This window comes from Crassostrea angulata, chromosome 7, assembly GCF_025612915.1.
Source record: "Crassostrea angulata isolate pt1a10 chromosome 7, ASM2561291v2, whole genome shotgun sequence".
NCBI classification, from domain to species: domain Eukaryota; kingdom Metazoa; phylum Mollusca; class Bivalvia; order Ostreida; family Ostreidae; genus Magallana; species Magallana angulata.
Window position 1 is genome coordinate 53,876,540 of NC_069117.1, and position 13,802 is coordinate 53,890,341.

Sequence of the window (13,802 nt, forward strand, 5' to 3'; positions counted from 1 at the left end):
GGTTGATTGATTCCATTTCATGTCGTAATTTTGATGCTATGACACTGTTTCATTCTTACAGTTGTAGAAGATTATTTGGAAGAAGACGGAACCGTTTCGACGATGAAGTGTTTTAATTTCTTTAAAAACAGTCCATAAGTGTATAATTAAAATTTCCTTAGATGCTGAGTTTTCCAGAGGTTTTTACTTATATTCAAGAGATTTTTTTGTTTGATTTAACACATATCCGATATTTTTCATACACAAGAACTTCTTCTATGCGAAAACGCCGATGCATTTTATATTACGAGTCCAATCTTTGATCCCAGCGTTAACCATATAATGTACGATTCAGTCCCTGGACTATTGACTGGTCGTACAATATCACACAAGGACTTATTAGGAGTCTGAGTTATATTTGCAAGGTTAATTTTTCAAAATTGTTTTCAACTAAAAATTACATTGACACGCTAACTTGTATAACTTGCAATATGATGTAAAAATGGGGCTGTTCAAAATAAAAGAAAAATGGTTTCGTTTTTTGTAGTTTTATTTACATACAATACAAACTACTTCTTTAACAAATGCATTCATGTACATCGCACATAAAGTTTGAATAACAATGACGACAGCTCCGAATGGAATGACAAAATGAAATGCATTAGCGACCAAATTAGGGCAGTCATGTTAAAAATTAAACTGGTCACTCTTTAAAATCTGGTGCCCTGTCTGTATCCTGCCTAAACAAAATACAAACAGTTCATATTTACACCACATACAGGTATACATAAGAAAAAGATAAAATATAAATAACAAAAACAAAGGTACCATTGAAGCATTAGATAAATTAGATTACAGCACCATTCGCTTTAGGGTGTGAAAAAGCGACTACAAAATACATGACTTTAATATGCAATGCAACGCAAAATGCTTCAAGGATTAAATATCTAAAATCATTCAAAATGCCTGGTTCCATATACGAGTCGGCAACTTGTAATTAAAATTAACTGTCATCTTCTGAGCTTTAAAATTCAAGAAAATCTAGAAAAATGAAATTGACATTCATGACTATAGCACATGAGGGAGAGAGACAGAGCGAGGTTTTCCTCTCCTGTCACACCCACACAAGAACACACGGACAACAACAGTAGCCATATAAAAATAAAGCCCCACAAAGGTTGATTTTAGGTTCTAATGACAACATCACTAATAAGGGGGGCAATTTAAATCACAACCAAGATCGAATCTCTGCAAGATATTTCGTTCAACATGTCGGATATGTTGATTTTAAAAACGTCATTGAAAAGAGTTTTGAAGGAAATAAAATTGTGACATAAGAAACATTTTAGCTGTGTCATAGTAAGCAGATGTGTGAAAGCTGCGACGATTGTCAGAAATTATATATGATACTATATATCTAATTTTAACAACATTATAAAAATGAGTAATGCTTTTTGCGTAGAAAAATTTTGTGAACTATAAAATACTGATGGCAAGGGATAACTATATAGTATTTAGCCAATGAAAAGGGAAATAACTGGCAAATGCCAAGGGGGATAATTCCCCATCACACGAGCATATTATAAACGGATGAAACAGTTGTTTTTCTTAAACTCTATGAAATTCAACATTTTTATCACGCCAGCTATATAGAATGTATGAATGCAAAATTAACGTAATTTCTGAAACATTGATTTATAAGGTTACTTAAAGCTTTCACCAGGTAATTCCTAAAGCAGTTCTAATTCATTATTGGAACTGAAAAATATTGAACAGGGGTCATGACAAGTTCATGATGAGAATATACAACATGAAATGTGGAAAAATTGTAGAAAAAGTAGTCAGTAGAACTTCCAGTTGTTTTTAACAAGAACACCATCACAGATCCATAACAATCTCCTTCAGAATCCATGGCAACACTGACAAAGTCTCTCTATCCAGTCAGTGAAAACATGATGGTCAGTAACAGAGCAAGTCGTCTTGGACCTTGTACGGTAGGGCAATTTGATTACTCAAAATCATAGTGTACAAAAAATTACAAAAAGAGCATTTTTTATGATGCAATCATTAATATCAACTGTATTGAATGGAAGATACAATTACATCTGGTAGACATGATGGGGTCAAATACTAGTGTACTTTATCCCAGTCTAGAGGTCAATGGCTGGCATCGTCATTACAACAATACACAGCACAAGCGAGAGACTGAATATACTCGTGGTACACCCAATGAAATCTACACTGATAAAATGAAACATAATGAAAATGTAAAATCACATGAAAAATCTCATATAACAAAATCATTCTAAATTAATAGTCATTGCACATAATCAGATTGTTGAATTTGTTGATGATTGTAATAAAAAAAAAAAGATAGAAGAAAATCACAAAATACATTTATGTCCATTAACTAAAGGATTTCATTCAAAGAATGTTCAAGTTAGTGAGTAAATCCTCACTCAGTTTCTATGGCAACATGTCACAACGTTCTGGTAGCACCTGTTGTCTGATATAGTTTTTGTTACATTTTCTTAGCATGGGCAGCCAATCGCTGCTCAGAGTCCACATTCAAACAACCCCACCAAGATAATATGGAGTCCAGTTCACCAGCATCATTTTTACGTTTCATTATAAAATGAATAAATCATGACTAGCATTCAACGTGATGGGACATTTTGTCCCTCTATCCAACACATCACAAGTTTAGCACTTAGAACAGTTTAAGCACACATTTAAAATGAGAGACTGCTGAACATTGAGGCGATCTCTCCAGAACCACAGCTCATTGTAATTGTCTGTAATTGCTATATAGTCAGCATATCGGGACCTTAATTTGGTTCATCTTTTCATCCTTTGGGTTGTACCCCATGTTCTTCCTCTGAAGGAACATGTGGACTTCGCGGAATGTGGGTCGACACGCCTCGTTTCTGTTCCAACACTCGACCATCAGGTCGTAGATTTCCTTGGGACAGTTGGGAGGTAGGGAGAGGTACACCTCCTTGTTGTCGTTGCGATAATAATGTCCAGCATTCTCTATCACTTGTTCGTCTGTCAGAGTGTCAAACGGTTGGTCCTTGGCGAATGTCAGAATCTCCCACAGTGTCACAGCAAATGACCAGACATCAGACTTTGTGGTGAATTTCCCCTGAAATTATAAGTAAGACATTTTTGTTTATTTCTTTTTTTAAATATAAAATATATGTACATGTTTACACAAAACTCATTTATCATTACTCTATAAATCCATATCATAGTATTGAATTCAATAGTCATAACTTCATTAACTTGTAAAAGATTTCCACAAAATGACTTAATTTTGTCTATATATGGCTTTCAAATGTATAAAAAAAATTCTAAGAAAAAGATTATTTTCCTTGCCATTAGTTTACTTACCAGTAAGATGCTTTCCCAGGCCATCCATCTGATTGGTAGAACAGCCCGCCCCTCTATCCGGTAGTAGTCCGCGCTGTACAGACTTCGACTCATCCCAAAGTCCGATATCTTTATTGTGTAGTTTGTCCCGACCAAACAGTTCCTAGTGGCAAGATCACGGTGTACCATATTTAACGACTCCAAGTATTTCATTCCTGATGCAATCTGGGAAGCCATGTAAACCAGACAGCCATAACTGAAAAAAGACACAAAAGGTATTGATATGTGTATTATTCATTAAATTTAGTAAATAATCACCGGTACCGTTAACCACAATTAAAGAATTAAATTCATAAAGTTAAATAAAATTTTATCATCAGTACTATTGACACATATATTTTTGCTGGATAAAACATTGACTGGGTGTTATCTTTGCAGGAATAGTGACATCATAAATGTCTCCATCATAGGGTGTTCCAATAATTTCTTTGGTGAACAAGAAGTTCCACTGTTAAAACATTATTTAGATTTACTAACTCTGAAGGCTAAGGGTTCTGACCTGAGAGTTTTGGCATTGGTGGCCATAGCAACAGGACTCTCTGGGACGTGGTCCAACAGAAACTGGTTCAGGTCCCCGTATTTCATGTACTCCACAATCATACACAGGGGCTCCTCCCGTGTACACACCCCAAGCACACGCACGATGTTCGGGTCCTTCAGCTGGGACATTATCTTGATTTCCTTACTGAAGTCAGCCCTGAAAAATAATTTTAAATAAAATGTTTACCACAGGGAAATAATCAAATTTCAATTTCCTTTTAGTTTATGGTAAAACATTTTAAAATTGAATATCAAATGTTGCAAGATGCTGGCCAGAAAAATCTGAGAGGAAAATATAAACATTGGGATGACAAGAGAGATGATAAAGACATCCTGTCAAACTGATGGATTTATAAAGATATCAGACAGACTTATTGAGACTGACTGGGATGACACACGTACCTTGCTCTATCATCGGCATTCCGTCGTAACATCTTGACTGCCACCAAGACTTTGGGAGTGTGTGTGCTGGCTCTGTTCATGAAGTAGTCATCGCTGATGTACCCATCCACATTCACTGCCTCACAAAGGTGTACCTACAGAACCAAACAGTTCACTCAATACTAACAAGCAAATTGCACAAAGCAAAAAATATTTTTGATTGATGTTCTTTCCTACACTGCACAAGAATTCCAATTTCATGACACTGTAGACCTTTGCAATGAAATTCAATCTTCCCCAAGTCCATGCAAAATCATTGTTCATTAGTGTAGAGATGTTCTGTCATTGACTGCCCACAATATTTAAAAATTTCCAATCTTTCATATTTCTTACCTCTCCGAATTGACCCTCTCCTAATACGTCAACAAACTGTAGGTTTTCCCGAGGAAACTGCACCACGGCATGTTCCAGTGTGAGTAGAAGTTCCGCATTTGGAACAGCATACACATTGTTTCCACTGACTCCCTGGAGGTTCGGAATGTTAGGGACATTCACGTGTACGATGTCCGCCGCTGCATACAGAGCATCGTATGTGGGGGGCTTCTCCGTGAGACAGTTATTCATCATGATCGGCGTTCCGTTGTTAGCAGGGGACACTCTAATGGGGGTCTGGGTGTGTGGGGGTAGGGCGACTATCAGAGCCGACTTGGTGACATCTGGAACAGCATAGTCTCTGGAATCTGCAAAAAGTTAACAAAGTTTATTTAAGGTTATAATTTTTGCCATGTTTTAAGAATTTTAGTAATTTTCATAGAAATATTTTTTCAAAACCTCCATAATCAGTTTACATGTATTCAATGACATTGAATCTTTACAAATAGGGAATCTACAATGGCAGCCATATAAAACAAGCAAATGCTGGACTCTTGGAACTTAAGCATTACTGCAGAGGAATTCACAGCATCATGTGCATGCTACCTACACCATAGCTTGTTACCTCAAACAATAACCGATCTACTTGTCAATTATAGAGTTATTATTCTTAGATAAACTTTACTAGAAAAAAATTCTGGTACATGTATTGAACTCCACTGGAGAGAATTATACAAAAATCAAGATAAATTACATCAATCTGAATATATGGGAGTGTTACAAAGGTTCAAACTCTATATACATGTTAAAAGTCCTGAAATTATTGTTAGTTAATATAACCTCTGAGAAAATAAAGTTGAATAGATATAAATACAAATCAGTATGTAGATCCTAGATATATCATTCACGTAACAAGCAATGACCCACAACCCCGGGATAGTACAGCTAAGGAGTACATATGTACACAGGCTACAGAGAGGCATGCCACTGTGAAGGTACCCGAGTTCCCTGCCGCACACCCCGGTAAGTCTGGCAGGTCCCGCCCCCCGACCAGAGAGTCCTGGGGCTCACTATACGATGGGCTCTTACATAATTTCTCCCCTCCATTACACAGCTCTCGGTCTGACTCCATCTCCTCCTGAGCCACGCTGTTGTACATGTTGCCGTTTGAGACCTTGCCGTTCTGCATGTTTCGCATGCCGTTCATGTTGAGAGCGATGTGGCGTTCGACCGGTTTGAGGCAGTGGCGGTTGTTGTTCTGTTTGCTGCGTTTGTGGCGGATCAGAATGATGACGATGACAGCAACCACGAGAAGGGTGACAATGAGAGCGGAGAGTGTACCCACAATGATCCCAATCATGTCATTCTCGGTTGTGGCTTCTTTTGTTTGAACAGACCGATCCTCTACATGCTGTTGTGAATCTGAAAGCATGACAGAAAATATACCTTACACTGTCAATTCTAACTAATATTGATATCTATCATTAGCAAATGAAACATGCTGAAACCTCAATTTAAATGCACGCGCAATATTTACTCCATCACCTTATTGAGCTTTTAGAACTCAGACTTATTTATTTAGAGTAATCGCGTTTGAAAATGAAATTGGTTACTAGAATTTATTTGAGTTATGCTGCTTGGTTTATCCTTCCTTGATAACTGGCATTTACCGTGTATAGTGATTAATGCAATTAATCAGTTTTAATTAATTTTAGCAAATCCAGGCTTTCAACAAAAACAGATTATTTCACACTCTAATAAAATCCATAATGCAATGGATTAAGATTCAATGGTTTGTATTACCTTGACCAATCTGAATATTGATATTCCTATCTACAGGCAATCGTTCTCCAATGGTCGGAGCTTTGGTTGTGTGTACTGCAGGGGTGAGCGGAGGAAGCTCCATCGTCACATTGGCTTTTGTTACCTCTGAAACCAGAAAAAAATTCAAAATGTAATTCTTGAAGTTCTCAGAGAGTACAGAAACTCCTTTTAAGCGAAAACCAAAAAATAAACCCAATATGGCCAAAATAATTTCAAATGACTAAATGTGTACCTGACTTGAATGAGACTTCACTAATGAGCATCCATTTCCTGTCAAAGAAAAGCTCTACTTTGACATACTTCCCAACTCGGTTTTCGAGAGGAATGGGGACAGTACGAGCATACTCCATCCACGAATCCCTCTCAAACTTATGATCAATGTAGTTTGGCTGATAGTATATTCCTGACACACTGAAGTAGACATGAGCCATGCTGAAGACACTGACATCTTTGTCATAAAAATTGTTAGCATGTATGTTCAGGAGAGTGAAGTTGCGCACATCATCAAATTTGAAGACGATTTGCACAGGGATGTTATCGTCAGGGTTCTCCGTCTTCCATCCGACCCATTCGTATCCCTTAATTCCCCTTGCCTGAAGGTCGGAGCGGAAATTGGCCTGTCCTTCCTCTCCGTCCATGAGTTGACCAATGCCATTGTACAAGTGATCTTCCTTGATGATTCCATCATAAGTAAAGTCTAAGAAAGCTAACTCATCTGAACTGTGTTTTCCTCTTCTATCCCCTTGAGGCATTGAGTAAGATAAAACGCCATCTGTAACGATAATGACAGTTAATTTATTGGCATTCTGATACAACATTGCAAGTTGTAGAGACAGATAAATTACAAAATGAACATAGTAAAATACAAGCATGCATTAGGAGAAGAAAATAACAAAGAAATAAATAAAGTATTAATAATGACATCAGGTCATCAATGCAGTTTTATTTTAAAATCGGAGTTATCTTTCTTGATACAGTTTGAAGCAGAAATAGACTCAAAAAAGAGAAAATTCGATCAGCATACAAAATTTACATAACTAAACACTTCTTTATCAGAGAAAGAAATGTTGCCAAAACATTATCAGAGATGTTTCCAATAAATGTAGAATAGAAAGATTACAAAGGACTTAAATCAACAAACAAGAAGAAAGATGGTTGACATCTGATAAAAGGATCCCAAAAAGCGTAGAACAACTATCAAGTATGTAGTGAATTATTACAGAGAGGTTCTTTATTTACTTTGTAAATTTTTTTGTCAGACAAAAAATTGGAGGCAAGATTCATTGCCCCAAAGGTAGATGTAGTGTTTACAACAACACTTAGGAAATTCTGGCCAATTAAGAGACTATTTTTGTTGATAAAAATTCAAATCACAGATTACTTGAATTGACGGTGGCTGCCAATTCATCATTTATTTTTCTTTCATCACTTTTTATCTGTTCATTTTGGGATAGGATAACAAATAAAGTCTCAGGATATGACAGTGATTAGAGAATGCAGGGAAAAATACGCCAGAATAGATAATCAACTCAGATAAATCATCTCTGGTCATTAATACCTACTAAAAAGGAAAAACTGACAATAATTCAAGGCACAAACTAAGAAATCTCAACCAGGTTGACAGGTGCTCCGTAAGTAGAAATATTTCAAACCTTGTATTATTTAGAGGGGAAAAGCAACCATGAGGTCTGTAATCTTAAGCCATTATCACCAACATAATTCTCACACACCCTCTCTATTACAAATGTAGCAAGCCATTTGTTTAAACCTCTTCACACAATGGATTCTGGCAGAATAGCTTCCATCCCCTTCATCACTGCAGGAGGTTATTATGATTCAATTTGTGATATATATAAGCATATACACAATTTAGCATGTACACCTTCTAAAAATGTCTTCATGCTCGACATAGCCGCTGACCATTGACTTCTGAAATACTAAGGGCTAATTAACCCAGGTACGATAACATCGCAAAAAGAGACAGCCAAAGCGCTCAAACTTTTAAAGAATCTGAATCAGATGTACGTTTGTCAAAATGGAGATTCAATGATTGGCACTGATGTTAGTCTGAAACAACATTTGTTTGTGAGAATTTCAAGTTTTCCTGAGAGGTAAACGAAAGCAGCTTTCCCCCAGAAAACATTGAACTTGGCTTTATACAAAGAATATTTTGTGGATTTATTTGGTTGTTGGTCAAATGTCATGAAGTCAAAGACTCTAGAAATTCACATAAAAGACGGTAATTACTGATAATTCCAGAGACTTGAGAAGCTCCAGAGATTACCAATGACCTTGTTTTGCAGTTCCACAAAGCTCAAATTTTTTCAGTCCTTTGTTTCCCATATCTTTAAAGTGTAATGTCCTCTGAGGAGGCATACTAACCATTCCATGTACAGCCGTAGAGTTCTACCCTCATGCAAACGGTGCGTGGAGTTTCAGTGTAGGGAATGAAGCGCACCCTCTTGGCAATGATCGGAGGAGAAACTTCGTTCATCTCAGCAGTGTGGGTGTTGTAGTTGGCTGAGAAGTGCTGCAAAACAAAGGCGATTAAATTTAAAACTTAAAAGATTCTACTTGCTCAGGCCTTCACCTGCAATATGCAGTGTATATATAGTTAATGAATCAAAGAGAAGACATAAATAATTCAAATGCAACCCTTCTGTAAAACCCAGGTTCTTGTTCTTTTTCTATTCAAGCGTATACAAACAGCAGATGATCAGTACACATTTAATGAATCCCTCTGTCTTATCTTTGGGTGCATTCGGAACATTGTATTTTATTATACCTAATTTATGACCTCTTTATCTCTTTTAACATTCTATGTTTCACTATCATCAACAGAAAATAAAATTGGACCTGAGTATAGAAGTAAAAAGGAAAAAATAATGTAGAAACTGTATTTTGTTTCGAAAGATTTAGAATGCAGATCATGTTGCTTGATATATGATGTATAACAGTAGCAGATTGGATAACGGGACAGATGTGTGAAAATCGACATGACCTTTTCCAAATCAGCATCTCTCCTATCCCTCTCACAAAGAGCGCTTCTGGGGGCTTTAATTTTGAAAGAGCACAGAGACATAAAATTGCACAAAGAATCACCATGATCCGTTCTTATCTAACTTCACATTCGTTTCAGAAATGCAATACTGATTTATCAATTGCTAATAAGCAAAACTTTTTGCTTGAATATTTCATTGCTGATGCTTTTCCTGATAATGCCATCTTCAAAATCTCTCTTTCCTCTAACATGAAATTCTCTCTCAGGCAAAAGTATCACTTCATCAGACAAGTCTGATTTTGGATAGAAGACCCAAGTATTGTTAGATGAACCAAGAAACAACAAGATTAAGTCACAACATAAATAATCCAACAAAAATTAATGGGATCTGCAAAAGAGATTCATTTCCTGATAAAGTTTGTAATTTTTTAATGTTGCTGGATAACTCTGCAGGGAATATATGTCTTAGCTTTCTTTCTAACCAAAGATGTTGGTGATTCTTCAGTTATCAACTCTTGTTTGAGTATTTGATGGCCATGTTTTAGGATACCTGATGGGAACATATGTTTTACCCACACCGTTTCCCTGATGGTTAGGCGTAGAGACAATAAGCACTCCTCTATACCCCCTATCAATGAAAACATGCTTAATCATCTTCAACAACAACTCACCCCCAAAAAACCCAGTGCAATTTTCACTTTCTCTGATCAAAACCCCACAGGACATTTTGCCATTTCCAGTTCTAGATTCCTAGAGGAGAATCATATTCCCAGCAGTTTTAATTCATAATACCACAGGTTACAAATGCCCCAGTCTGCTAACAGTCATTTGGGTAGCCCACAATAACAGTATATATAAATCCACGTCTTCTGAGCACCTACCTCAGCTGCCTGACGATTTCTGAACCTTATCCATTCCCCGTCATCTTCTCGCTGATATTCCAAAAGGAACTTTTCTGTGAACTCTTGTCCCTGTTGGATAAAGAAACATAATTAAAAGTTACAGTCAATATATCGGGCAATATTGTTACCAGTTTGAGTTTTCCAGGAAAAGCAATTTGGCCCTGACTTTCTTGCAATAATTATCTTTTCCTGTTTTTATTTCTTGCTTTCTAATAACTTAATTTGAGTTATCTCAAATGTTACAATTAACATGTTGACAGAGCAATAAAAATGGTGCCAATACATAATTCTCCAGTGGGAGAACAGAATCCTGTCTACAATGTAGAGTATGTATATTTATCAATCTATCGTATACTTCTCTAAATCAGAAGAATTTGTTCAGGATGCTTACACAGGCTTGTAATAGAAACCTTAACCAAATTGCAGAGACAAATTTATGGCCAAGAAAATTGGGAACAAGTCAGGCAGAATTTTGCTAGCAGCCACCTTACAAATTATAAGACGGGAAGGTCGTAAAACATTATATAATAGAATTAGTGAATTCCTGCCCAACATAAAACTATTCTGACCCAGTCTGGGACTGATTCCAAATGACATGGTACGCCTCTCATCACCACGTCAAGTCCTCCCAATAAACCAGCAGTTCTATAATAAGATGGGTACCGTGGTAGTACAGCCCTGATTAGAGGGTGCAAAGATATACTATCTAGATCTCAATGAATCATCCTTCAGTCCCAAAGAAGTTGATGATCAATTAAAGGGTCACATATAGAAATGTGTGGGTTTTTTAAAAGTGATCAATATTTGAGCATAAAGTTGCAGGTCACCGGATGAGATGGGTTATCTTCAGAGAGACTGACGAGCAGTCATAAAATGTCCTCATGAATCAAACTTTATGAAGCGGACCATTAAATCCACATGCACATCCCCTTTCTGAGAATCTCCAGTTCAGTCTTTATGAACTTGGCTCAGTAACTAACAGATTAAAATGCATATTTTATGGCAGCCATTATTCATGTTTTTCAGTCCTTTGAGTTACAATAAAGTGTGCTGCATTCTCTTACTAATGAACAATAGATTAGAAGGACTTTTCATAAGCAAACATTTCATCAATATGAGCCTTGGGTGTATGGTTACTTCATTATGAAAAATATATCTGCCTCTTTATGAAGCCATTGTGAGTTGTTTATGACCGAAGGTTGAACTTGGCAAAAAAAATATTGAAAAATAATGAATCTGTCTCTCAGGGCTCTATGATTTCTTTCACAGATTTGAAAGCCTTGTAGGACTTTGGCTCCTTCTGCTTTCTAACAGAGGCGGATACAAAAAACCCAGGAATTCAGCCAGCTACATGCGAGAGATCACACGGAATCATCGTGTCGACTCGCAGATCCAAGCAAAAATCTAATCTAATGAATTTTCTGATGAGATTCCATAGGACGGACCCATTGTAGCATTAAAACTTTCCAATAAAACAAGCTTCTGATCCACCATTTTCCTGGGGCACCAAACAAGGGAGAAGAGTCATCAGTTTTATTTATAAAGATGACCTGTCTACAGAGTTTGTAAGTAGAATCAAAATGAGCTGGGCTACAGTACAATGCTTACAGAATTAATCGGGGAAACTCTACTCAGCTTTAGATAACAACTGTATCAGAAAATCATCCCTGACAAGATACATGGATGATCCATCAGATCAATTTCCAATTACAAGTCTTCTTCTTGATTTGGTTGCTAGCATTTGGTCAATCTTGGGACTATACACTGTACATTTAAAAAATAAAGCATTCCTTTATACCATATATTCAAGTGGAACTTATACAGATATGACTCCCCCTAATATTACTGGTACACTGATTTTTTAACAATGAAATAAATTCAACACTGATTTTTTAACAATGAAATAAATTCAACACTGATTTTTTAATCATGAAATAAATTAAGATAAAATTGATGCAGACATTGCAAAATGAGTACATAATGATTATGGCAACCATTTATATCCCAAATATATGACCAAAAACCCAAATATTGCCCTTATGTCTGAGTTAAATCAGTTTTATCAAGAGTTGCCTCCCCTGCAGTATCTTACTCTAACCTGACCAGTGGCCGGGGCAGAAGGGGAGATCCATTATAAACTTATCAAAGAAAAACAACAGCCAAAATTAAGGCTAATCTTTTGGGGGGATGGGAAACACAGAAAGTGATAAGGACCAGCGATACGGAGGGAATTTCTGACACGCGCTGTATCCGCTGTTGACTACAGAACAAGGGAGAGTCCAGCCATATTACCCTGTAGCCATGAAAAACAACGTCTGCTTTGTATCTTATCCTCCACCTACAGCTCATTCTGAAGAAAATTGGAAAATTCTTATACAGTGTTCATCAACAAGAGGCGAGGTCAAGATTTTTGCAAGGGGACTTCTGCATTGCAGTTCCTTATTTGGTGACAAGAAAATTTATATCTTTGCCAAAATCTTGAATGAGGGTGGAATTGCCTTCGTGAATCAGGGTTAAGAAGAGTGAAGTGGCACTAGCATGGTTTATGTGGGTACCTGTCCTGTAATCTAGCCTGCCGTAAATACCATGTTAAATTTAACTGTGTAACGTTATATACCTACCCAGGACGACTCACTCCCTCGTGTCAACGTTACTGACAAAGCATTAATTTCTGACTCCTTCTACCTGTCAAACTAGATTCCCTCTACTCTTTGCCACTCTCTAATCTGGTCCTGTCTCCTTTTTCAGAGTTTATTGTATTTATTCATTGCACAGTGGAGACAGTTTTAAGACGACAGTAATTAAAGCAATAGATAAAACTTGCATTACTTGTTCCCCACTGATACTAAATAGATGCAAGTTCTTATCACCTGGTTGAACTTTATTTTTATGACCAAGATACTAATTTCAATGTCTGGTGATATTTTTCAAAAGTACTGAATAACAACTTTGCACTTTATTGTTAATTCTTTTTTACACTGTATTAATCATTAAAAGACCCTAAATCTTGATTTTTTCTATTGAAGATGGGAGAATGTCATTATTGATCCTGCCCAGTTACAGGGTTTGTGACCACTGGTATCAAATGAATTAGAAGTATTCCCAGTTGCTTTTAGTACCAATCAGTTCTACCATTTAATAAAGTTCTTTTGATCTCACATTGACAGAATAGAAGCTTCACAAAATCTCCATCATTAAACAAAAATCAATAGTGATGAAAAAAGCTTCAAGATTTAATTAACTCCTGAGAAGTTGGCTTTCACTGGGGAAGTTTGGAGGTTTTCCTTCTTGAATGCCAACATTATTGGGTTACGAGTCCCTGAGATGGACTAGGAATCAGAATAATGAAATTAAGGATGCTCTCCTTTAGA

General features: G+C 36.6%; 1 protein-coding gene across 2 annotated transcripts in view; it reads right to left on the reverse strand.

Annotated features, from left to right (window-relative positions):
- Positions 1–511: 511 nt before the first annotated feature.
- The window catches only part of LOC128156863 (discoidin domain-containing receptor 2-like), a 51,906-nt gene continuing 38,615 nt past the window's right edge, over positions 512–13,802 (reverse strand). The window contains exons 4-13 of one of the 2 annotated variants that reach the window (XM_052819183.1): positions 10,411–10,500; positions 8,911–9,058; positions 6,761–7,300; positions 6,508–6,633; positions 5,704–6,126; positions 4,726–5,072; positions 4,354–4,487; positions 3,911–4,108; positions 3,373–3,607; positions 512–3,124 (exon numbers count right to left, since the gene is read on the reverse strand). In XM_052819183.1, coding sequence (XP_052675143.1) covers positions 2,792–3,124; positions 3,373–3,607; positions 3,911–4,108; positions 4,354–4,487; positions 4,726–5,072; positions 5,704–6,126; positions 6,508–6,633; positions 6,761–7,300; positions 8,911–9,058; positions 10,411–10,500 — 2,574 coding nt within the window. In that variant the 3' untranslated portion in view covers positions 512–2,791. The remainder of the gene's footprint in view (positions 3,125–3,372; positions 3,608–3,910; positions 4,109–4,353; positions 4,488–4,725; positions 5,073–5,703; positions 6,127–6,507; positions 6,634–6,760; positions 7,301–8,910; positions 9,059–10,410; positions 10,501–13,802) is intronic. The other variant, XM_052819184.1, reaches the window with a different exon arrangement.